Source organism: Taudactylus pleione, unplaced genomic scaffold (genome assembly GCF_031769625.1).
Source record: "Taudactylus pleione unplaced genomic scaffold, aTauple2 ptg000073l, whole genome shotgun sequence".
NCBI classification, from domain to species: Eukaryota; Metazoa; Chordata; class Amphibia; order Anura; family Myobatrachidae; genus Taudactylus; species Taudactylus pleione.
This window is the reverse complement of record NW_028284475.1, coordinates 1,900,733-1,926,826: the sequence shown is the minus strand read 5'-3', so window position 1 is coordinate 1,926,826 and position 26,094 is coordinate 1,900,733. Positions and strand designations below refer to the sequence as shown.

Here is a 26,094-nt window from a genome sequence, read left to right as displayed (position 1 = left end):
CTGGCTCTTGAAGCAAAATGGGTCAACAAGTAACGGCAGAAGATAAGCTACAGCTGGTTCCAGCACTGTGCCAGCAGGGGGCACACCAGCCAGAACATAAGCTACAGCTGGTTCCAGCACTGTGCCAGCAGGGGGCACACCAGCCAGAACATAAGCTACAGCTGGTTCCAGCACTGTGCCAGCAGGGGGCACACCAGCCAGAACATAAGCTACAGCTGGTTCCAGCACTGTGTCAGCAGGGGGCACACCAGCCAGAACATAAGCTGTGCCAGCAGAGGGCACACCAGCCAGAACATAATCTACAGCTGGTTCCAGCACTGTGCCAGCAGGGGGCACACCAGCCAGAACATAAGCTACAGCTGGTTCCAGCACTGTGCCAGCAGGGGGCACACCAGCCAGAACATAAGCTACAGCTGGTTCCAGCACTGTGCCAGCAGGGGGCACACCAGCCAGAACATAAGCTACAGCTGGTTCCAGCACTGTGCCAGCAGGGGGCACACCAGCCAGAACATAAGCTACAGCTGGTTCCAGCACTGTGCCAGCAGAGGGCACACCAGCCAGAACATAAGCTACAGCTGGTTCCAGCACTGTGCCAGCAGAGGGCACACCAGCTCTTCTAATGTTTTTTATTATTAGCAAAGGATTCTGGGTTAGCCTCGCTTCCTGTTTCAAAGTGCATTAGTGAATAGTATACAGCAATAGTGCAATTCACATTTCTAGCCCTGCTTCCAGGTTGTCACTGAGGAAAAATAGATAATAAATGAATATATGTATATAAGGTTACACAGCAAGCCCCCACATATGAAGTGACGAAGACTTTTCTGGATATATCGTCTGCTGGGGGAGAGAAATATATATGAGGCAATTTAAATCGGCCAGACGGTGACCAACCAAAATGGAGTCTGCAAAGCGTGTCCTGGTTTATCTGAGGAAAGAGACTTCTCTGCTGCAGTGCGCACAGTTTGTACAGGTAATAATGGGTGGCGGCAGGCTAAGGGTAATTGTTTACGGTGGCGCTTAAAATGCGGTCCTGTTTGCAGACAGCGCGTGCGCCACAGAGAAGATAGACGCCTCTCAGCCCATCCTCTCCCTCTGTTAAATGGGCGCTACTGCGTATCTCCAGGACATATGCATATAAGTGAACTGCCCGTGCGCGAGAGCTGTATCATGTTCTGAGTCACGCTTATAGCGAGGGGATGCCATTTTCTACTTCAGGGTCCATAGTGGGTCCACAGGGTTGACCTTGGGGTATAGCTGGATCTGGATCCACGGGCACCACGCAGTTAAAGCTTTGCTGCTCCCAGGATGCACTTGGGTCTGTCTTCCTCTATACCCCGCCCCCGAGCCACAGGCACCTCAGTTTTAGTTGGTGCCCGGCCGGAGTTGGGTCACCCTGCGCAGTGGGGCTGCATAATCAGCCCCTAAGCTTTATTTTTAAAAAGATTTTATTATTTTATTTTTTACTATCTTCAGAGCGGCAGCAATGGACTGTCCATCTGGACGTCCACGCTGCCGCTCCAACAGCCCCGCTGGCGCTGCAACGCCAGTACTGATCTGGGGATCGCAGCGGGACCCCGGAGTCAGTACTAGCGTGGCTCCGGGAGCTCACACTGACTGCTGCCGGACACAAGGGGCCAGGTAAGCCGCGTCGAGCACTTCACGCTGCGATCAAAGGCAGTCTTTAAGCCGCCGGTCTCTGGGGACAGACCAGCGGTGCTAGTAGCGGTGGTGGGCTCCCCCCTCTGTGGCATACCCCGCGTGTCTGCTGGCCTCCAGGGTGTAAGTACCGTCGTGGAACCGGCTTCCCTGGGGGTTTAATACTAGCAGGGGAGGCAGCCTTCCCTGCTTTAGCGGCTCCTCCCCTCAGCCCAGCGCGCCTTCTCTCATGTGTGCTGGCGTCGCTGGGCTGTTATCTCCTGGCCACTCCTCCTCAGAGCTCTCCGGCGGCCATCTTCTATAGGCAGCATCGCAGAGCTCCCAGGCAGGCTTCCAGTGGACCAGTCCCCCTGCGTACCTCTCCTCCTGCAAAGGACAGTGTTCGCAGTGCTATAGCCCTCCCAGACACTGAATCTGGGAGGTTGGTTGTAGCGGAAGGTGCAGTGAGTATAACTTCCTGCATGGTATGTGACTTTTGCTAGTGCTGCTGTCAGTGTTTTTTTCTACTTACTGTCAGCTTTTACCTATCCCTTTACTTCTCCTACAAGCCCTACAGGTGTGTGGGGGAGGGGTGTTCTTTCTGTGTACCTCACTTATATAGATCTACGTCACATACTGCGGTGTGCTACTCAGTACCAGATTGTGGGCTGTTTGTGTTGCATACTTGGGAGTGCGTAGGTGTTGTACGCCTTACCTCGTTTCGGTGATACACGTTTATTGCAAAAGTTTTGTGTCATGTCTGATGAGGAGAATGAGCGCTCCGTGGCTCCTGTGTTGTTTTCCTGCCAACGCTGTTCGGCAGGGGTTGACGGGGCGGATTTGTCCCAGGACGGTCTGTGCGGACGGTGTCAGCTAGTACCTGGTCCCTCTAAACCCCCGGTGGTGCAGGATCCTCCGTGGGCAATGTTTAAACAAGTGCTGGCGTCGATCGCGGACCGGCTGGCGGTCCCGACTGCGGTCTCTTCTAGGGCGTTGCCCCAGCCTATCATCCCCCGTTCCCCAGGCGTGACGCGTCTGGTGCAGTCTCCTTCCGGGTCTCAGACTGTGGGTCCCTATGCGGGTTTGCCTGTATATGTGCAATCTCCCACGGTACCGCAGCAGTCGATGGTACCGTTTCAGGGGTATCCTCAAACGGTACCCCCTCCCTGGGTGGATGTCCTCTCCAGCTCTGTGCAGAGCCTGGCGGCTACGTCATCGGCCTTTCAAACTATGTTGCACAGTGATTTGCCACCAAGGGCGTCCAAGCGACCCGTTCCGGCTTCATTGGCGGCACAGTTTACGGACACGGACGTGTCCAAGCGACCCGTTCCGGCTTCACTGGCGGCACAGTTTACGGACACGGACGTGTCTTCGGATGACGGGGAGATCCATGAAGACTCTTACTCGGATGCCGGGTGCCAGGAGGTGGAGGCTAAGTCCTCCATTAATGTGCCGGCATTGGTTAGGGCGGTGCGGACCATCCTTCATATAGAGGAGGATGCGCCGGCTCCCAGGTCAAAGTACCCTAATTTTAAGAAGGCCAAAGTAGCTTCGGCGGTTTTTCCTTTCTCCGACCAGTTAACGGATCATATGGCAGGGGCCTGGCAGTTGCCCAGCAAGAGGTTCCAACCGCAGAAACGGTTGGCTTCAAACTATCCATTTCCTGAGGCTCATTGCAGGAAGTGGGAAACTCCGCCTGCCGTGGATTCCCACGTTACCTGCTTTATTAAAAGCGCTACGCTGCCTTTGCCGTCGATATCCTCCCTGAAAGATCCCACGGACAGGAAAGTGGAGACTTGTTTAAAGTCTATCTACTCTCTCTCGGGGGCGGTGGCCCGTCTGTCCATGGCCATCTCTTGGGTGGCTAAGGCCATCGAGAGCTGGGCCAATGCTTTGGAGGATACCTTTCCGGAAGATGCTCTGGAGATCCAGAGAGCGTTGATAGGACAAATAAGGGATGCGGCTTCTTACATTGGGGAAGCATCGTTAGATGCAAGCCTGCTGACCTCTCGGGTGTCGGCTGCAGCTGTGTCAGCGCGTCGCTCCTTGTGGCTGAGGTCTTGGAGAGCTGACGCAGACTCCAAAAAGGGACTGGAGGCCTTACCTTTTAATGGGGAGTTGCTTTTTGGTCCAGACTTGGACAAAATTGTGGACACTCTGGCTAAGTCTAAATCAGCCTTCCTCCCTTCGGCTTCTGCACCTACCAAGGTACGGAGCTCTGCATTTCGGTCCTTTCGGGTTCAGGGCAAGGCCAAAGGTCAGTCCTTCCCGAGGTAGTCGGCGACCAAGGCCGCTTCTAAGCCCAAGAAGCAGGCCTGGAGTGCCAGGCGCCCTTCTTCCAAGAAGGAGGATAAACCTTCTGCCTGATGGGACGGGCCTCCCTCTGGGGGACCCCAGGGTGGGAGGCCGACTTCTTCTATTTGCCCAGTGCTGGCACAATACCACCACGGATGCCTGGGTTCGAGAAGTGGTCTCCCAGGGGTACGCCCTGTCTTTTCGGCACAGACCGCCCCACCAGTTTTTCTGCACGAGTCCTTCTCAGGATACGACTAAGACTTTACAGATTCAGGAAGCTATAGAGTCCTTGCTGAAAGCAGGGGTCATTGTTCCCGTTCCTCAATTACAACGAGGGACAGGGTACTATTCTTCTCTGTTTCTGGTGCAGAAACCCAATGGTTCTCATCGCCCTATCCTCAACTTGAAGTCTCTGAACAAATTTCTCAAGAGTTCCCAAGTTCAGGATGGAAACGTTACGTTCCATCATTCTGGCGATGGAACCGGGGGATTACATGGTGTCCCTGGATATCCAGGACGCCTACCTCCATGTTCCGATAGCACCTTCGCACCAGCGGTATCTGAGGTTCGCTATCCTTCAACATCATTTTCAGTTCCGGGCGCTACCCTTTGGCCTCTCCACGGCACCGAGGGTCTTCACGAAGATTATGGCGGTCATGGCCGCACATCTTCGGAACCAGAATGTACGGCTGCTGCCGTATCTGGACGACCTCCTGTTGCTGGCGAGCTCCCCGGAGGTACTTCTTCAACATCTCCACCTGATGATCGCTTGCCTGCAAGCGCACGGGTGGCTGATAAATTGGAAAAAGTCCTCCCTGATTCCTTCACAGCGGATGGTTCATTTGGGAGCCCTGCTGGATTCTCGTCAACAACGGATTTTCCTGACTCCGGAGGTCTCCTCCCTGCAGCTGCGGATACACAGTTGCCTGAGCAGTTGCCGCCTGTCGGTCCATTCGGCTATGAGAGTTCTGAGGTCCATGGTGTCGACATTCGACATGGTGGAATTTGCCCAGTTCCATTCCCGGCCCCTGCAGGGGCTGATTCTATCGGAATGGAACGGGTTACCTCACCAGATCCGCTCTCAGATGCTGGTGTTGTCCCCGGAGGTTCGGCAGTCTTTGGCTTGGTGGCTTCAGACAGCGCATCTGGTCGAGGGGCGCCCCTTTTGGATCCCGGACTGGGTCCTGCTCACGACGGATGCCAGTCTCCGGGGTTGGGGGGCAATGACCGGCTCATTATCGCTTCAGGGTCGTTGGTCCGCGGAAGAAGCACTTCTCCCCATCAACATCCTGGAACTGCGGGCAGTATACAGGGCCCTGCAGTCATCCGGCCCCGCTCTTCACGGAAGGGCGGTTCAGGTGCAGTCCGACAACGCCACCACGGTGGCGTACATCAACCACCTAGGAGGAACTCGCAGTCAGGCAGCGATGTCGGAGGTGTCTCGCATTCTTGATTGGGCGGAGTGTCACATTCCAGCGATCTCGGCAGTCTTCATTCCCGGAGTCCTCAATTGGGAGGCGGACTTCCTCAGCCGTCACGACGTGCATCCCGGGGAATGGTCGCTTCACCCAGAGGTGTTTCAGCTACTCGTGGACAGGTGGGGGCTGCCGGAGCTGGACTTGATGGCCTCCCGTCACAATCACAAGTTGCCCGTTTACGGGTCAAGGACAAGAGACGCAGGCGCCTGTCTGGTAGACGCTCTGTTGGTGAAATGGACGTTTCACCTGGCGTATCTGTTTCCTCCGATATCCCTGCTTCCTCGGGTTCTGCGGAAATTCAAGCAGGACGGTGGCACGCTAGTGCTGGTAGCTCCGGCGTGGCCCAGACATCCTTGGTACTCCGATCTGCGGTGCCTCTCCATCGACGCTCCGTACCTTCTCCCTCAGCGTGGGGACCTGTTGTCTCAAGGGCCCTGCCTTTACCCGGATCTGGGTCGGCTGTCTTTGACGGCGTGGCTCTTGAGACAGCCGTCTTGAGGTCTAGGGGTTTCTCCAGTTCGGTCATTGGTACCATGCTTAGGGCACGCAAGCCTGCTTCCGCACGGATTTACCACAGGGTGTGGCGCACTTATTTTCAGTGGTGTGAATCCAGAAACTACGATCCGCAGGTGTTTCGTGTTTCCAGAATCTTGGAGTTTCTTCAAGCGGGTTTGGACCTCGGCTTACGCCTGGCCTCTCTGAAGGTTCATGTGTCTGCTTTGTCCGTGTGGTTTCAGCGACGGATTGCTACACTACCTGATGTTCACACCTTTTTCCAGGGTGTTCTCAGGATCCAGACTCCCTTCGTCCCTCCGGTGGCTCCTTGGGACTTGGCGGTGGTGCTACGGGTCTTGCAGGGTCCTCCTTTTGAGCCGCTTAAGTCGGTGGAGCTCAAGTGGCTGACGTTTAAGACCGTTTTTCTCCTGGCAATTGCTTCTGCCAGGAGGGTGTCAGAATTGGGGGCACTTTCCTGTCGCCCTGCTTTTCTGATTTTTCACCAGGACAGAGCGGTGCTCCGCACTCGTCCGGAGTTTTTGCCCAAAGTGGTCTCCAAGTTCCACATTAATCAGGAACTTGTTGTGCCAGCTTTTCAGTCACCTGATCTTTCAGCTGGTGAGGCTTCCTTAGATGTAGTCCGGGCACTTAGAATCTATGTGGACCGGACTGCTTCTGTTAGGAAGTCGGATTCATTGTTTGTCCTCTTCGGTTTTCACAAGAGGGGTTGGCCTGCCAACAAGCAAACGTTAGCCCGTTGGCTTCGTTCTGTTATTTGTGAGGCTTATGCACAGGAGGGTTTACCTGTGCCAGCCTCTGTTAAGGCTCATTCCATTCGTTCTGTGGGTCCCTCTTGGGCTGCTAGACGTGGCGCCTCCGCTGTTCAGCTGTGTAAGGCGGCCACTTGGTCTTCAATTCAAACGTTTTTGAGGTTCTATGCGTTTGACACCTTCGCCTCTCAGGATGCATCCTTCGGGTGCCGGGTGCTCCTTTCAGCACAGGAGCGTCCCCGCCCTTAGTTGAACTGCTTTGGGACATCCCCAAGGTCAACCCTGTGGACCCCCTATGGACCCTGAAGTAGAAAACAAGAGATATGGTAAGAACTTACCTTTGTTATCTCTGTTTCTACGAAGTCCATAGGGTCCACAGGGCGCCCGCCCTGACGCACCTGGCTTCAAATGGGCTGTGTGACTGGTCACCGGTTTTCCGTCTCCCATTTCTGTGAGTATGGTTTCTTGTGTGTTCCAGTCTTCCTTCTCTCTGTTTAGTCTCCTCCTCCGGCCTTGGCTGCTTACCAACTGAGGTGCCTGTGGCTCGGGGTATAGAGGAGGACAGACCCAAGTGCATCCTGGGAGCAGCAAAGCTTTAACTGCGTGGTGCCCGTGGATCCAGATCCAGCTATACCCCAAGGTCAACCCTGTGGACCCTGTGGACTTCGTAGAAACAGAGATAACAAAGGTAAGTTCTTACCATATCTCTTGTTTTTTTTTATCTCTTGCACCTAACATAGGGTAGGCGTAAGTGGCGATAGTGATGACCGCTGTTCCGGCTGGGGGCGGTGCAGTATCAGGGGTCTCTGCGGCTCAGAATACCGGCAGATACTCACATTAGACCTCTGTGCGCAGTTGGCGAATGGAATTTTGGCTGAGCTACGTGTGATGTAGAATCAGGCCCTCTATGTCTGTGATTACAGGGCATTACTGGATTGTATGGCGACAGACAGCAAGACAGAGTCGTTGTGAATTGCGGACTGGATCAGAATCGATTCATCGTCTCGGATCAGCCGTTCAGCGGCTCCAGGAGAGCGCAGCTGCAGGTCTGTAACATCGGCTACTGTACGGTAAAAATCATAAAAGTAGATTTGGCCTCCCATGTGAGCCCGCGACACTGCCAGAACCGCCCAGGAACACACTACGTGCGCCTCAAATTACAACTACAACTGTTCGCGAAGGCGATCGATATGCATGTGCTGTGCGGCTTAGACACATTCGCAGTAGCAAAAAATCTTTACGCTACTTCCAACGTCTGCGGTGGGTGCAAAAAGGCCGTCTCACGGGCGCATTACAGAAGTGTTGGGGACGTGTTGGTGAAAGCCGACGCATTCACAGATGCAACCGCGGGACATGTTTAAAAGAAGTACAGAAGGAGACACTGCGTCTGCCATAGGCTAGTGCAAGCGTAGATTTTGCATGCACTGGAACTACCGGCGGTGTTACGCGGGCTCTGAAATTTGGTTTTGAATGGCCTCGCACATGCCGGCGCACGCTAGTACATAAGGGGAAGGCTGAAATTGGGTGTGGATTAACAGATAGACAGTAAAAAGGTCCACAGTGTCTAGATAGACACCAGATGTTAGACAGTCAATAGGGACAAAAGGTCGAAATGGTCAAAAAAGGTCAACATGAAAATTGTCGACACATTAAATTTTTTTTAACCCTAATCTTTACCCTAAGCCTCCCCTTGGTGCCTAATGCTAACCGTCGGGGTAAGTGCCTAACCCTCCCTCCTGGTGCCTAATGCTAACCATCAGGGTAAGTGCCTAACCTTCCCTCCTGGTGCCTAACCGTCGGGGTAAGTGCCTAACCTTCACTCCTGGTGCCTAACCATCGGGGTAAGTGCCTAACCCTCCCTCCTGGTGCCTAACCATCGGGGTAAGTGCCTAACCCTCCCTCCTGGTGCCTAACCGTCGGGGTAAGTGCCTAACCTTCACTCCTGGTGCCTAACCATCGGGGTAAGTGCCTAACCCTCCCTCCTGGTGCCTAACAGTCTGGGTAAGTACCCAACCCTAACAAACAAACAAAATAATGTATCGACCATTTTAGTGTCGACCTTTCAACCCTGTTGACCTTCTTACATGTCAACCTTTAGTGTGTCGACCTTTTGTCACTGTCTAACATCTGGTGTCTATCTAGAAATCGTCTACCTAGCATTTGCATATTATCGCCACCGTGACCCCGAACCAGTGGCTGCAACTGCGTACGCCTCTCAGTAAGGCCCATTGTGCAGTTCTGAGCGGTGTATTGCGAGACAAGATCATTTTGTGCTAGTGAAAATCCTTTGCTCTTCGCTATGTGATGTGGGAGATTGTAAAGAAGATAGAATTAAATCTGCCAATAGTATTTTGCTGCTAGACATTTTATTTCTTGCTTAAACAATCAGTGACCGATGTGGGGAAGACTTTCAGAGAAATATGGTAGTGTGCAGTCTATTTGATGACAACACAGCTCAGCCTTCTCTGTAACGTATCAAGTTTTTTTCTTTAATTTTCAGACTTGCAGCTGTTATTTTCAGTCTGTGGGGAGAAGTCTCTACCAAATTTAGGGGTCTATTTACTAAGCAGTGTTAGGAGACAGAGTGAAAGGAGATAAAACAAATGTAACTCTTTTCACTCTAATTTCCCCTCTCACAGAGACCGGACTTCTGCCCCATAAAGAACCTTAGCTCCGAACAGACTGCCTCCTTGCCGGAGGTGATACGCAACCGCGGCGTGGATGTGGGGGTCGCTGTGTTACTGCAATCCACCAACAACAAGGTTCTGCTGACCCGACGCTCCAAAGCCCTGAATATCTTCCCCAATGTCTGGGTGCCCCCAGGTCTGTATCTTGGCCAGGTCACAATGCATGCGCCTCTGTATATCAGGCTGGCCCCCCATGATGCCATGTCCCTCGCTCGGATGATTACTGAGCCCATTAGCTGTGTTCTGCTGTCTGCTGCAATCCTCACTATTGGCCTTTGTGCAGTAGTCTTCCAGCTGCAGTACCAGACCTGCGGAGTTTGTTTTGTTCAATGTGGTCAAGTTGGATATTGTTTTTGGTGGTGGCACCAAGTGGCAGTACCAACCCGTGTGCCAAATTTCACATTTAGAGCCAGTTTTGGCCAAATGAGAGCTTTGAGCTGATCTTTGTCACAGAAGGGGCAGTGGGTGCCATGTGTCACCTTACTGCAGAGGTGGCAGAGGTCCATATAACAGGAGGTGGAACATACCCCATGAATGGTTTACCCTCCATTCTTACAGCCATCTTTCTGTCTTCACAGGAGGCCACATGGAGCCAGGAGAGCAGGTGAGTGGGTTATTAGGGGTCTCATCCCCTGGGTGGTCAGGAAATCTCCCCGTCCTCACATGTCCGCAGTCTACCATCGTCCATGTGTAAGCATGGCCAAGCCTCTTAAATAATATACTCTGGTTTCACTCTAAAGCCACAGGTATAGATTGTAAGCTCCTAGGGATAGATGATGTAGTTCTCCATTATTTATCTGTCCAATCCCATCATTAGCTCGTTAGTCACTGGCTGTCAGATGCATCCTTATCTGTATATCATGGAGGAGGGTGGGAATACACCTTTACAGATTACATAACAGCATTAGGCGGAGGGAACTCACACAAATACTATAGAAAAAGCTATTATACCCGGACAGACATGGCTGCCGCGTGTAAACAAGCTGTAAAATAAGCGGAACTGGATATACACGTACACAATTTCCCACAGTAATCTTTCCATATTATGAAGCAACACAGGGAAAGTGAAAGTATTTATAAAGTTAATGAATTACCCCATCCTGTGTCTGATCACAAAAACAGCTGCTCCAAGCTGGGCTGAGGGAACTACAGGAGGAAACTGGATTAAGTTTGCAGGATGCCGAGCACCCCTGGAGAATTCTGGGGCTCTGGGAGGTAAATTTTGTATGAAATCATTTTTTTTGTTTTGTGAAAGTGTGCACCTGTCTTCTGACATCACTTCCTGTCTGTGGTGGGGGCCATTCTATCTTCTGACATCACTTCCTGTGTGTGGGGACCATCCGGAGTTCCCTTCCTGTGTGTGGGGGGGTTACTTCTGACACCACTTCGTGTGGCTTTCTGTCATCCTGACTTCACTTCCTGTGCTTATAGCAATTCTGTCTTCTGACATCACTTCCTGTGGGTGCATAGATGGGGCCATTCTTCTGACATCACTTCCTGTGTGTGCGAAAGAAAGGGCCATTATTCTGACATCACTTCCTGTGGCTTTGTCATCCTGACTTCACTTCCTGTGCTTCTAGACAATTCTGTCTTCTGACATCACTTCCTGTGTGTGTAGACGGGGCCATTCTTCTGACATCACTTCCTGTGGGGGCATTCTGTACAATTGAGAGATGTAGAATATAAAGGGTGCTTCACACAATTTTAATGTATTGGCTTTGTTAGTACATCCTAAGTGTTAAGCCCCCTCTTATTCTCCGCTAGTCTGCGTTCCCGCCATTACTGAGCAGGGGGCCGCCCACGCGACATCATATCGTCACTTACCTTCTTGTCTGGTCCACTGCGACCCACCAAGAGCTACAGGTAGGTCACAGAAAAATGCAGATAGCTGAGTCGGATCTATTGATATTAATACAGATCTGCTACGTCCACCAGGGGTTTGTCCCATGAGTGTAAACCGTTCTTGAGATAAACTTCTTGTAACAGGAGAAGCTCCGCCCAGACGAGCGGGAGGTGAGCGCGTGTGTCTGGCTGGATCCACAGACCGCAGAGCGAATCGTTGCCACTGAGGAAGGAGTGAAGGATTCTGGGAAGAGTGTTCCTGGATTACCAACCTCCGTCAAGTAAGATAACATATGAAAGACATAAGTATGTAGGGGCTTTCTAACATGTTTTTGTACCCCTCCCTCCTTTTTTTTTTGTCGCTTGGCCCAGTGTCTGGACCATCGGTTTTGAGCAACTTAACTCTGCCCAAACTTTTCACATCGGTCTTCAAGGTGATGTCGGAAACTTGAACACCATTATAGAAAATTGCATGGAACACAAGGCCTGGTTCAGAGATGTACGCAAACCCGATGGGTTTACGTACATCTCCGATGGTGCGAGATCTTCGCTGTGATGGACGCCGTTGTACAAAAAGGGGCGATGTCGGCCCTGTTTTTGAGGCATGCTAAGGCCGGTGTCTGGGTCTTCCAGCATAGCTTCACTGGCCCCGGCATGGTAAAAAACACCAGCCATTCGCAGCAGTGGATCAGAGAAGCCGACGGGAGGCATCTGTTCACCAAAGACGCCTCCTTCGGCATTAGCAAATTATTGCACAGCCGTTGCATACAAAGTCGCGGCGCCTCTGCAATAGCGTCCCTCTCAGAATCAGACCCACAGTTACTGTCTGAAATTATGTGCAGGAAAGCAGTTTAAAGATTGCAAATATCAAAAGTTAGTGGTTGCCCCATAATAGATATAAATAAAAGTATTGGCACTAGCCTTTGTCTGTAATGATTAGTCCCTAGGGGTATGTAGTCATATTGTCGACATTCGTGTTGACATGGTCTAAATGTCGACATTTTGAATGTCTACAGTGGGTTTTAGGGATAAGGTTAGGATGCGATTAGGGTGAGAGTAAAGGTGAGCTGGAAAGGCCATTGCCGACATGCCGACTGTCATCATTCTGCCACTGTCAAAATTCTATACATGTTGACATCTTGAATGTCAGCATTATGCTGTCAACAATAGATAGCAAACACTCTCTAGGGAGGTCAGTAATGTCATAATCTATATATTTAATTACCGTTTTGCCTGGAGGAAATACGTTTAGTTTTCTGTCATGTAAGAGCAGGAGAAGCTCAGATAAGGACATAACCACCTATCTGGCTGTATTATTGGCCTGCTAAATAGTATTTTTATTTTTCTTGTAGTAGAAACCTTTTTTTATAAAAGAAGATATTCACAATTTCATATCAAACTATACAAATATACTAATATCATGCAATGTTAGGGCTCTGACCCTGTAGCCAGGTGACTGGTAATACAGGGATTGGAGCTTTTATATCACAAAAGTTGAGAAAATCAGAATGAAGCACAGTAATTGCTGCTACTCAGTGATGGCTCAGACACAGACATATACAAGTGTCTCCTCCAACAGGTACCGTAGGGGTGTCATACATACAGGCATATGTCTGATCTAAAAACCACTGTGAGGAGCACTGCTACATATGGTAATAAGGAGGGGGCTGTACTACACACATTATTACATAGCTCCTCCTACAGATACTGTGAGCACTGCTACATATGGTAATAAGGAGGGGCTGTACTACACACATTATTACATAGCTCCTCCTACAGATACTGTGAGCACTGCTACATATGGTAATAAGGAGGGGCTGTACTACACACATTATTACATAGCTCTTCCTACAGATACTGTGAGCACTGCTACATATGGTAATAAGGAGGGGGCTGTACTACACACATTATTACATAGCTCTTCCTACAGATACTGTGAGCACTGCTACATATGGTAATAAGGAGGGGGCTGTACTACACACATTATTACATAGCTCTTCCTACAGATACTGTGAGCACTGCTACATATGGTAATAAGGAGGGGGCTGTACTACACACATTATTACATAGCTCTTCCTACAGATACTGTGAGCACTGCTACATATGGTAATAAGGAGGGGCTGTACTACACACATTATTACATAGCTCTTCCTACAGATACTGTGAGCACTGCTACATATGGTAATAAGGATGGGCTGTACTACACACATTATTACATAGCTCTTCCTACAGATACTGTGAGCACTGCTACATATGGTAATAAGGAGGGTGCTGTACTACACACATTATTACATAGCTCCTCCTACAGATACTGTGAGCACTGCTACATATGGTAATAAGGAGGGGCTGTACTACACACATTATTACATAGCTCTTCCTACAGATACTGTGAGCAGTGCTACATATGGTAATAAGGAGGGGGCTGTACTACACAGATTATTACATAGCTCTTCCTACAGATACTGTGAGCAGTGCTACATATGGTAATAAGGATGGGCTGTACTACACACATTATTACATAGCTCTTCCTACAGATACTGTGAGCACTGCTACATATGGTAATAAGGATGGGCTGTACTACACAGATTATTACATAGCTCTTCCTACAGATACTGTGAGCACGGCTACATATGGTAATAAGGAGGGGGCTGTACTACACACATTATTACATAGCTCTTCCTACAGATACTGTGAGCACTGCTACATATGGTAATAAGGAGGGGGCTGTACTACACACATTATTACATAGCTCTTCCTACAGATACTGTGAGCACTGCTACATATGGTAATAAGGAGGGGGCTGTACTACACACATTATTACATAGCTCTTCCTACAGATACTGTGAGCACTGCTACATATGGTAATAAGGAGGGGGCTGTACTACACACATTATTACATAGCTCCTCCTACAGATACTGTGAGCACTGCTACATATGGTAATAAGGAGGGGCTGTACTACACACATTATTACATAGCTCTTCCTACAGATACTGTGAGCAGTGCTACATATGGTAATGAGGGGGCTGTACTACACAGATTATTACATAGCTCTTCCTACAGATACTGTGAGCAGTGCTACATATGGTAATAAGGAGGGGCTGTACTACACACATTATTACATAGCTCCTCCTACAGATACTGTGAGCACTGCTACATATGGTAATAAGGAGGGGCTGTACTACACACAGTATTACATAGCTCTTCCTACAGATACTGTGAGCACTGCTACATATGGTAATAAGGAGGGGGCTGTACTACACACATTATTACATAGCTCCTCCTACAGATACTGTGAGCACTGCTACATATGGTAATAAGGAGGGGCTGTACTACACACATTATTACATAGCTCTTCCTACAGATACTGTGAGCAGTGCTACATATGGTAATGAGGGGGCTGTACTACACAGATTATTACATAGCTCCTCCTACAGATACTGTGAGCACTGCTACATATGGTAATAAGGAGGGGCTGTACTACACACATTATTACATAGCTCCTCCTACAGATACTGTGAGCACTGCTACATATGGTAATAAGGAGGGGCTGTACTACACACATTATTACATAGCTCTTCCTACAGATACTGTGAGCACTGCTACATATGGTAATAAGGAGGGGGCTGTACTACACACATTATTACATAGCTCTTCCTACAGATACTGTGAGCACTGCTACATATGGTAATAAGGAGGGGGCTGTACTACACACATTATTACATAGCTCTTCCTACAGATACTGTGAGCACTGCTACATATGGTAATAAGGATGGGCTGTACTACACAGATTATTACATAGCTCTTCCTACAGATACTGTGAGCACGGCTACATATGGTAATAAGGAGGGGGCTGTACTACACACATTATTACATAGCTCTTCCTACAGATACTGTGAGCACTGCTACATATGGTAATAAGGAGGGGGCTGTACTACACACATTATTACATAGCTCTTCCTACAGATACTGTGAGCACTGCTACATATGGTAATAAGGAGGGGGCTGTACTACACACATTATTACATAGCTCTTCCTACAGATACTGTGAGCACTGCTACATATGGTAATAAGGAGGGGGCTGTACTACACACATTATTACATAGCTCCTCCTACAGATACTGTGAGCACTGCTACATATGGTAATAAGGAGGGGCTGTACTACACACATTATTACATAGCTCTTCCTACAGATACTGTGAGCAGTGCTACATATGGTAATGAGGGGGCTGTACTACACAGATTATTACATAGCTCTTCCTACAGATACTGTGAGCAGTGCTACATATGGTAATAAGGATGGGCTGTACTACACACATTATTACATAGCTCTTCCTACAGATACTGTGAGCACTGCTACATATGGTAATAAGGAGGGGCTGTACTACACACATTATTACATAGCTCTTCCTACAGATACTGTGAGCACTGCTACATATGGTAATAAGGAGGGGCTGTACTACACACATTATTACATAGCTCTTCCTACAGATACTGTGAGCACTGCTACATATGGTAATAAGGATGGGCTGTACTACACACATTATTACATAGCTCTTCCTACAGATACTGTGAGCACTGCTACATATGGTAATAAGGATGGGCTGTACTACACACATTATTACATAGCTCTTCCTACAGATACTGTGAGCACTGCTACATATGGTAATAAGGAGGGGGCTGTACTACACAGATTATTACATAGCTCTTCCTACAGATACTGTGAGCACTGCTACATATGGTAATAAGGAGGGGCTGTACTATACACATTATTACATAGCTCTTCCTACAGATACTGTGAGCACTGTTACATATGGTAATAAGGAGGGGGCTGTACTACACAGATTATTACATAGCTCTTCCTACAGATACTGTGAGCACTGCTACATATGGTAATAAGGAGGGGGCTGTACTACACAGATTATTACATAGCTCTTCCTACAGATACTGTGAGCACTGCTACATATGGTAATAAGGAGGGGGCTGTACTACACAGATTATTACATAGCTCTTCCTACAGATACTGTGAGCACTGCTACATATGGTAATAAGGAGGGGGCTGTACTACACACATTATTACATAGCTCTTCCTACAGATACTGTGAGCACTGCTACATATGGTAATAAGGAGGGGGCTGTACTACACACATTATTACATAGCTCTTCCTACAGATACTGTGAGCAGTGCTACATATGGTAATAAGGAGGGGGCTGTACTACACACATTATTACATAGCTCTTCCTACAGATACTGTGAGCAGTGCTACACATTTTTATGAGGGAGGGGGTTTCATAAATACAGACGGCTCATCTGAATATCACTGTAAGGAGCACTGCTACACATGGCAATAAGGAGGGGGCTGTACTACACAGATTATTACATAGCTACTCCTACATATACTTTGAGGAGCAGAACTACACGATTATGAGGAAAGGGGTTTCATAAATACAGATATAACATCTCATCTGAAAACCACTGTGAGGAGCACGGATATACATAGTAAGGAGGAGGGGAATGTCATAGAGGCAGGCATGATCAGAGCCCCTCCTACAGTCACTGTGAGGAGCACTGCTATACATAGTAAGGAGGAGGGGAGTGTCATATATGCAGGCATGATCAGAGCCCCTCCTACAGCCACTGTAAGGAGCACGGATATACATAGTAAGGAGGAGGGGAGTGTCATATAGGCAGGCATGATCAGAGCCCCTCCTACAGTCACTGTAAGGAGCACGGATATACATAGTAAGGAGGGGAGTGTCATATAGGCAGGCATGATCAGAGCCCCTCCTACAGTCACTAAGGAGCACTGCTATACATAGTGAGGGGAGTGTCATATAGGCAGGCATGATCAGAGCCCCTCCTACAGTCACTGTAAGGAGCACGGATATACATAGTAAGGAGGAGGGGAGTGTCATATAGGCAGGCATGATCAGAGCCCCTCCTACAGTCACTGTAAGGAGCACTGCTATACATAGTGAGGGGAGTGTCATATAGGCAGGCATGATCAGAGCCCCTCCTACAGTCACTGTGAGGAGCACTGCTATACATAGTAAGGAGGGGAGTGTCATATAGGCAGGCATGATCAGAGCCCCTCCTACAGTCACTGTAAGGAGCACGGATATACATAGTAAGGAGGAGGGGAGTGTCATATAGGCAGGCATGATCAGAGCCCCTCCTACAGCCACTGTAAGGAGCACAGATATACATAGTAAGGAGGAGGGGAGTGTCATATAGGCAGCCATGATCAGAGCCCCTCCTACAGTCACTGTAAGGAGCACGGATATACATAGTAAGGAGGAGGGGAGTGTCATATAGGCAGGCATGATCAGAGCCCCTCCTACAGCCACTGTAAGGAGCACGGATATATATAGTAAGGAGGAGGGGAGTGTCATATATGCAGGCATGATCAGAGCCCCTCCTAGTCACTGTAAGGAGCACGGATATATATAGTAAGGAGGAGGGGAGTGTCATATATGCAGGCATGATCAGAGCCCCTCCTACAGTCACTGTGAGGAGCACGGATATACATAGTAAGGAGGAGGGGAGTGTCATATAGGCAGGCATGATCAGAGCCCCTCCTACAGCCACTGTAAGGAGCACGGATATACATAGTAAGGAGGAGGGGAGTGTCATATAGGCAGGCATGATCAGAGCCCCTCCTACAGTCACTGTAAGGAGCACGGATATACATAGTAAGGAGGGGAGTGTCATATAGGCAGGCATGATCAGAGCCCCTCCTACAGTCACTAAGGAGCACTGCTATACATAGTGAGGGGAGTGTCATATAGGCAGGCATGATCAGAGCCCCTCCTACAGTCACTGTAAGGAGCACGGATATACATAGTAAGGAGGAGGGGAGTGTCATATAGGCAGGCATGATCAGAGCCCCTCCTACAGTCACTGTAAGGAGCACTGCTATACATAGTGAGGGGAGTGTCATATAGGCAGGCATGATCAGAGCCCCTCCTACAGTCACTGTGAGGAGCACTGCTATACATAGTAAGGAGTGTCATATAGGCAGGCATGATCAGAGCCCCTCCTACAGTCACTGTAAGGAGCACGGATATACATAGTAAGGAGGAGGGGAGTGTCATATAGGCAGGCATGATCAGAGCCCCTCCTACAGTCACTGTAAGGAGCACGGATATATATAGTAAGGAGGAGGGGAATGTCATATAGGCAGGCATGATCAGAGCCCCTCCTACAGTCACTGTAAGGAGTACAGATGTACATAGTAAGGAGGAGGGGAGTGTCATATAGGCAGGCATGATCAGAGCCCCTCCTACAGCCACTGTAAGGAGCACTGCTATACATAGTAAGGAGGAGGGGAGTGTCATATATGCAGGCATGATCAGAGCCCCTCCTACAGTCACTGTAAGGAGCACGGATATATATAGTAAGGAGGAGGGGAGTGTCATATATGCAGGCATGATCAGAGCCCCTCCTACAGTCACTGTGAGGAGCACGGATATACATAGTAAGGAGGAGGGGAGTGTCATATAGGCAGGCATGATCAGAGCCCCTCCTACAGCCACTGTAAGGAGCACGGATATACATAGTAAGGAGGAGGGGAGTGTCATATAGGCAGGCATGATCAGAGCCCCTCCTACAGTCACTAAGGAGCACTGCTATACATAGTGAGGGGAGTGTCATATAGGCAGGCATGATCAGAGCCCCTCCTACAGTCACTGTAAGGAGCACGGATATACATAGTAAGGAGGAGGGGAGTGTCATATAGGCAGGCATGATCAGAGCCCCTCCTACAGTCACTGTAAGGAGCACGGATATACATAGTAAGGAGGAGGGGAGTGTCATATAGGCAGGCATGATCAGAGCCCCTCCTACAGTCACTGTAAGGAGCACGGATATATATAGTAAGGAGGAGGGGAATGTCATATAGGCAGGCATGATCAGAGCCCCTCCTACAGCCACTGTAAGGAGCACGGATATATATAGTAAGGAGGAGGGGAATGTCATATAGGCAGGCATGATCAGAGCCCCTCCTACAGTCACTGTAAGGAGTACAGATGTACATAGTAAGGAGGAGGGGAGTGTCATATAGGCAGGCATGATCAGAGCCCCTCCTACAGCCACTGTAAGGAGCACTGCTATACATAGTAAGGAGGAGGGGAGTGTCATATATGCAGGCATGATCAGAGCCCCTCCTACAGTCACTGTGAGGAGCACGGATATACATAGTAATGAGGAGGGGAGTGTCATATAGGCAGGCATGATCAGAGCCCCTCCTACAGCCACTGTAAGGAGCACGGATATATATAGTAAGGAGGAGGGGAGTGTCATATATGCAGGCATGATCAGAGCCCCTCCTACAGTCACTGTAAGGAGCACGGATATATATAGTAAGGAGGAGGGGAGTGTCATATATGCAGGCATGATCAGAGCCCCTCCTACAGCCACTGTAAGGAGCACGGATATATATAGTAAGGAGGAGGGGAGTGTCATATATGCAGGCATGATCAGAGCCCCTCCTACAGTCACTGTAAGGAGCACGGATATACATAGTAAGGAGGAGGGGAGTGTCATATAGGCAGGCATGATCAGAGCCCCTCCTACAGCCACTGTAAGGAGCACTGCTATACATAGTAAGGAGGAGGGGAGTGTCATATAGGCAGGCATGATCAGAGCCCCTCCTACAGTCACTGTGAGGAGCACGGATATACATAGTAATGAGGAGGGGTATGTCATATAGGCAGGCATGATCAGAGCCCCTCCTACAGTCACTGTAAGGAGCACTGCTATACATAGTAATGAGGAGGGGAATGTCATATAGGCAGGCATGATCAGAGCCCCTGCTACAGTCACTGTGAGGAGCACGGATATACATAGTAATGAGGAGGGGAATGTCATATAGGCAGGCATGATCAGAGCCCCTCCTACAGACACTGTGAGGAGCACGGATATACATAGTAATGAGGAGGGGAATGTCATATAGGCAGGCATGATCAGAGCCCCTCCTACAGCCACTGTAAGGAGCACGGATATACATAGTAAGGAGGAGGGGAGTGTCATATAGGCAGGCATGATCAGAGCCCCTCCTACAGTCACTGTAAGGAGCACAGATATACATAGTAATGAGGAGGGGAATGTCATATAGGCAGGCATGATCAGAGCCCCTCCTACAGTCACTGTAAGGAGCACGGATATACATAGTAATGAGGAGGGGAATGTCATATAGGCAGGCATGATCAGAGCCCCTCCTACAGTCACTGTGAGGAGCACGGATATACATAGTAATGAGGAGGGGAATGTCATACAGGCAGGCATGATCAGAGCCCCTCCTACAGTCACTGTGAGGAGCACGGATATAAATAGTAAGGAGGAGGGGAGTGTCATATAGGCAGGCATGATCAGAGCCCTCGTACAGTCACTGTAAGGAGCACTGGTACACAAAGTAATGAGGGCATGTCATACACACATACATGATCGCAGAGCCTTTCCTCCTACATACACTGTGGGCCTGATTAAGGGGTGTGCGCATTAGCGGTGCCGGACGCAAGCGGACAATGTTTTCAGTCTCCGCATGCGTCTCGATGGTTACTGCTCAAAGTAGACTGAATATGCATGCAATGAGATGGAATTTCGGTGGGTGTTTCTGGATGTGACAGACGGGTGGCTAGCCAGATACAGGCGTGTTACGGTCAACAGCTGCATCTAAAAGACGCAGTTGCGCTGATATAGGCAGCCATATTCAGATAGAGAATCTGCACCTCCAAAGGGCTGGTGCAGCCTTCCATGGGTTGTCTTAGGAACAACCTCTTGTCTGTAAAATAGATTGCATAGTATAATACTACGATGTCTCTATAACATCACAGAGGTAGGTGGTGATAATGTAAGACTGCGTTATAGGGCTTATTTACCAACATTGTGCTAAATCACTTGCACTAGACTGACGCCAAGAGCTGATTGGTTGCACCTAAATGCAATGCTGTAAATGAGCATACTGTCCTTACAGGATTACAGAAGTGAGGGGTGGCACACTGGCACACAAGGATCTGGACTTGGCAACTCTCCTGAACACCGCACCCAATGATGGTGAAGATGTGGAAAGAGTGAGCACCGGGACCAAATACGCTCTGTCACTGTGGCTGGAGACTCTGCGTCCAGAGGATGCGATCTCTGTCTAATATAACAGCTGATATACAAGTCGGCTTATACCACACAGCGCCGCCCTGGAGGCAGTTAGCATACATGACATGACAAATATATTGAATAAATAAAAAAAAGGGTTTATTTCCCCTTAAAAAGATTTTGTATCTGTTTTCTTGAGTCTGTGGAAGAATCTTACAGGAATCATCTCTGCTTCAGCCAGTACAAACCATAGAGACTAAATACATTACATTATATATTTAAATACATAAATAGATTAAATGAGAGCCCTATTACACTACAGCTGCAGCGTTAACCCTTCAGCCACAGGAAAGTGTGCGGAACACATAGGGGGGGGGCTCGTTTCCGGAAAGCTGAAGGGGTCATGACCTTTATCAAAATAAGGGCAGTCTTTGGAGTTTGTATACAATGAAAAAAAGAAAGAAATCAAAATATATGCATGTATATTTGCAGCGATCTCTTTACATTGACATAGGAAACAGCTTAAAAAAATACATATAATACAAGGAAAGAATGTATACAGGGAATAGTATGCAAAAACTTTGTAGACAAAAAGAGGCCGATAATGGGGTGCAGTACCCTTTCTCTGCCTGTAGATGGTGCTCTGCTCTCCATAAAAGTTTAGCGCTGCATGTGGTGTCTGTTAATTCAGACGTAACTGTCCGTCATGGTAATATGACCAGTCAGCTGACAGATCGTAGCTACTTTTGGAATCTTATTTGTCACTCTTTTACTTCATTAAATACACTCATACTGTTGTAGTAAGTGGCATGGGTGAACCAAATGCTCAGTTTTAGCCTTAGGTGGCATGGGAAACCTTGTATGTATTTATATGTTATAAAATCATATTTTAAAAAGGTGGAATATACATTTAAAAGCACATTTTCAAACGCACACTTTGGTCCGTGGTCAGATTTTGTTCGCCAGACTTGTGGGCTCATCCACTCATTTCATTGCGTGCCTAGGAGCTCATTAGTAAAAGTGGCAATGTGCAGCAAGCAACCTGTTGCAGTGGATCTAGTGCTGAACTATAGACAAGGAGAGATGTCCGAATAAATGCAGAGTTGCAGTTTGTTCATTTCCATGTCCACTGCTAATGGTTCTCATGTGTAAAACAAGAACACGGGAACAACGAAATTCATAATATGCATTAACCACTCCTGGACAACATAAAGGCTGGAACTCCAGGACGGCTTAGGGGAAGCTAATGTGGGTAACTACAACCTTGATTTGGGGCGCTTCTTCAGGAGGAGTGTGGGAGTTGTAGTTGATATACTGCCGATGCCAACTGGATTCATGGCGACAGGTGTTGCGGAGAGAATTAACCCCCGGAGGACACGAATTGTCCTCACTTCATGGGTCTGCAACGAGGAAGCAATCAGAGGCTCACAGCCCATTGCCTTTCTCTTAAGCATGGCTGACGTCAGTAATAGATCATGTACCTCAGTCTGACCTACATAGGAGCCATTCTGGAGATTCCAGCCTACTGAATGCCCAGGGGGCGGGTAACATGGTTAACTGGAGCGAATCGTCTGGAATTTCAATGCAAGCTTTGTCTTTCCCTACATTCCGGTATTATTCATCAATAACGCAGGCAGTAAGTTACCGGACCCTACAGCACCCATATGGGCAAGCCCGAAGGTTCCACATACCCCACTGCGCAGTGACCACTGGACCTCTACAAGGACTGGTCACTATGGGCATACAGCACAATTCCGCTATGCACCATGCTACTAAATAATAAATATATAGAATAATTTGATATGAAAACTGTAATACGATTTGAATGTGAACTAGTAAAGCGGATTTAAGATAGTGGAAGTTGTAATAGTAAAATCATTGCTGGGTAGATTATATATAATCCATACTGGTCTCTCTGTACATCGTCTAAGCCGCGCTATGGCATTTAGCGCTCAGCTTGTTTCCATAGGGTCCGTCTTATAATGTCCTAAAAACAAAAAACGGCATGACCCAAGAAGGGGTTTTGCGATTTTTAAATAGAGATGTGGCATCGTCTATGTACAGCGGGCATGGCTGCCAAGTCCCAATGCCAAGATCCCTATTACTCCGTTTCTGGTCAGTCCAAGGATATAATGTCTGGTCTGCACCCTGGCAGCGCGGACGCGGAGCTCTGCGAGCCGCTGTGCCCGTGACTCTCCCGTAACGTGCTGGTGGATACAATGCTGCTGATCCGGCTGCTGCCGTTGGTGGAGGCGTGGGATCCCGCCATGGCCTGGGTGAGCGGGCTCATGTAATGGGATGGAGGTGCCCGGTACTGGAAGAAGTGGCTCAGAGCATCCTGCTCGTCCAAGGAGGTGATGACGGATGGGCTGTAATGCTGAGAGAGGGCGACAGGAAATAAATACATCAATAAAATGCTGATTTCCATATAACATAAATGAATATAAAAGCTATATCTTGGATGCCCCTATACCGACTTATATCAATCCTATAATCTCAGCATTCACTGGTTGGGAGCGGCCAATGATGGCTTTACATACAGCGCAGCTGTATGTAAACAGATCATGGCGTAGAAAGTCTATTGCAACATCCAATTGGGACAAATCAATATATATGGGATGGACTTTCCCAAAAATATGGCCATATGCAGCATGCAACTTGTAACGTAACTAGAGGTTTCCAGAAAAAATTTTTTCGCTGTGCAGAGACGCAGATCCCCAAAATAAGTAAAATTGGCAAATTTTACAATGCAAATGGATACCTCCACGCACTGCAAAGAAAAGCATGGAGAATCTAACATTTGGGATGAAAGACGGGAGCTTAAAACAATATAAAGCAATGGCTACTTCTGAGCTGTGCTTTCCAATGTCGCTGCTAGGGGACAAGTCCCCAGCTCTATCACTAAGGTCTCACACGTAACATAAGGGATTACTGTTACAGGATGGTGCTGGCTTCCTCTGGCCTTTTGACCACACTCACCTGATTGTCAGTTGTCTGAAGGAAGGAGAACAAATCGAGACCTGCACACGGGAAAAAAAAAATATAATACAGAATTGCTACAATTGCCTAACGATGTCATGGTCACGTATGTGTTTCATCTGTTGAACAGGATAATATCGTACAACAGCATCTATAGAGAGCTATGACAGCAGATGACCACAAAAAAAATATAAAGACAGCGGAGACTTTGACGGTCAAAGGGGCATCACCCGTATGGGCCTGGGGTTCGGCGCTGGTAAAATAAACTCATTACCTTGAAGGTCACCTGGAACTGCAAAAGATCGGTGATAATCTGGGATAGGAAGGCCCGACAGGTAATCGTTGCTTATTGTCGTCAACGGGGTACTTCTTAGTACAGACGATGTTTGATGGTCAACGCTGGTCACCCTAAAATAAAACATGACAGATAAATGAGACCCCTCTCTGTCCCAACAAGTTGTTATACCAAGAACAAAGATCATTTCGGACTCCTATTCTTTCAAAAGTTACCCTTTGGATCCGAGGGAGGGACTAGTCGCCGACGTGACGGGACACTGCCTCTTGGCCGTGGGCTCGTCTTCATCCGATGAACTGTCCAAGGTCAAGTCTATCACTTCCACCCTCTTCTTGGTCTCTGAACTGTGCTTGAGGTCGGAGCTGAGGTTGTAGATGGTACTGGCTGAAAGAGGAGAGAACGGCGAGGCCAGCGGTGACGGAGGGTCATCTCCCACCAGTTTGTAACTCAATCACACGACTGCCTGAGATATAGGACAAGCTTACCGTCAAGCCCACCGTACGATGAGGACATGTCCTGTTTCTCCTTCTTAGGCTTCATGGGGCACCAGGACCCGTCTTCCATGAACTGGATCTCGTCGCAGTCTGTGCAGGAGTTCAGGATCTCCATGAAGAGGCTGAAGAAGAAAGGGGAGGAAAGAACAAAATCGGTTAATATTACTCACATTGATCTATAGATCCCAAAACATCAAGAAGAATATGATAACGTATAGTGGGAAAACTACAGAAGGACAAGAGACAGGACGGCGTTGGTGGTAGATGTAATGCATCTGCCAATGCACTGCAGACTGTACCATATAAATGAAAAATATTATATTCCTTAGCTCATACGCACCCATCTATAATTAACATATCGTACGGCGCCTTCTTATCGCACACCGGACACGTCCATGTTGGTTTTTTCTCATTCATCTGGAGGTACAGGGCAGCGTCAAAGCACTGGAGGTGGGTGCATGTGATCGCTCTGCAGGGCACAGTCAAACGCATCTTCCCCAGCTGTCGACAGAAAGATTGTGGTCACTGGTTGGTCGGATGTCATGTGGTCATAGAGTCTATATGATAGGAGTAACGGAATTGTCCCGTCTCCATATTCTATGGCGTTATACCGGCTTTTCTCTACCAGCTCATGTTCCGTTAATGAGCAAAGAAAAAAAGATGCGTTAAGATTAGTTAACCCCAGAATAAAATACTTATGTGGTTTTTATAAATACATTTTTGTAACAAACAGCTTTCCACGTGGGAGGTGATCCTTCCTAAAGATACAGACTATAGCAGAGGTTCCCAAACTTGGGCCTAACGGTCCAGGTTTTAAGGATAACCATTCTTGGGCACAGGTGACTTAATTAGTATTTCAGTCTTTTGATTTAGCCATCTGTGCTCAACCATGTATATCCTTAAAACCTGGATGGTTAGGGGGCCTTGAAGACAGAGTTTGGAAAGCTCTGGACTATAGGAACCTATAGTCCAAAAGGCACAGGGCCCCCTTCATATTATCATAGTATGTATGTATAGTGACAAGTATCAGTCATTA

The 26,094-nt window shown here is 48.4% G+C and overlaps 2 protein-coding genes across 6 annotated transcripts in view; one reads left to right on the top strand and one right to left on the bottom strand.

The window, feature by feature from the left end:
• The first annotated feature begins 685 nt into the window (after window positions 1-685).
• On the top strand, window positions 686-21,442 carry NUDT17 (nudix hydrolase 17). The gene is made up of 8 exons (XM_088467558.1): window positions 686-970; window positions 7,597-7,719; window positions 9,313-9,496; window positions 9,939-9,964; window positions 10,483-10,575; window positions 11,125-11,223; window positions 11,347-11,483; window positions 21,175-21,442. Exons 1-8 carry the CDS (start codon window positions 896-898, stop codon window positions 21,344-21,346), a joined length of 909 nt encoding a protein of 302 aa, XP_088323684.1. The 5' UTR covers window positions 686-895; the 3' UTR covers window positions 21,347-21,442.
• The window catches only part of PIAS3 (protein inhibitor of activated STAT 3), an 18,194-nt gene continuing 13,533 nt past the window's right edge, over window positions 21,434-26,094 (bottom strand). For all 5 annotated transcript variants that reach the window (XM_088467553.1, XM_088467552.1, XM_088467555.1 and 2 more), the window contains exons 9-14: window positions 25,399-25,559; window positions 25,050-25,180; window positions 24,780-24,948; window positions 24,544-24,677; window positions 24,270-24,310; window positions 21,434-23,667 (exon numbers count right to left, since the gene is read on the bottom strand). In XM_088467553.1, the coding sequence (XP_088323679.1) occupies window positions 23,407-23,667; window positions 24,270-24,310; window positions 24,544-24,677; window positions 24,780-24,948; window positions 25,050-25,180; window positions 25,399-25,559 (897 nt within the window). In that variant the 3' untranslated portion in view covers window positions 21,434-23,406. The remainder of the gene's footprint in view (window positions 23,668-24,269; window positions 24,311-24,543; window positions 24,678-24,779; window positions 24,949-25,049; window positions 25,181-25,398; window positions 25,560-26,094) is intronic.

Excerpts from the sequence above, each read along its gene's own strand:
- NUDT17 (XM_088467558.1), top strand. The coding sequence starts at position 896 with ATGGAGTCTGCAAAGCGTGTCCTGGTTTATCTGAGGAAAGAGACTTCT. Across the intron at positions 9,497-9,938 it reads CAATGTCTGGGTGCCCCCAG|GAGGCCACATGGAGCCAGGA; the intron begins GTCTGTATCTTG and ends CTGTCTTCACAG. Across the intron at positions 9,965-10,482 it reads ACATGGAGCCAGGAGAGCAG|CTGCTCCAAGCTGGGCTGAG; the intron begins GTGAGTGGGTTA and ends TCACAAAAACAG.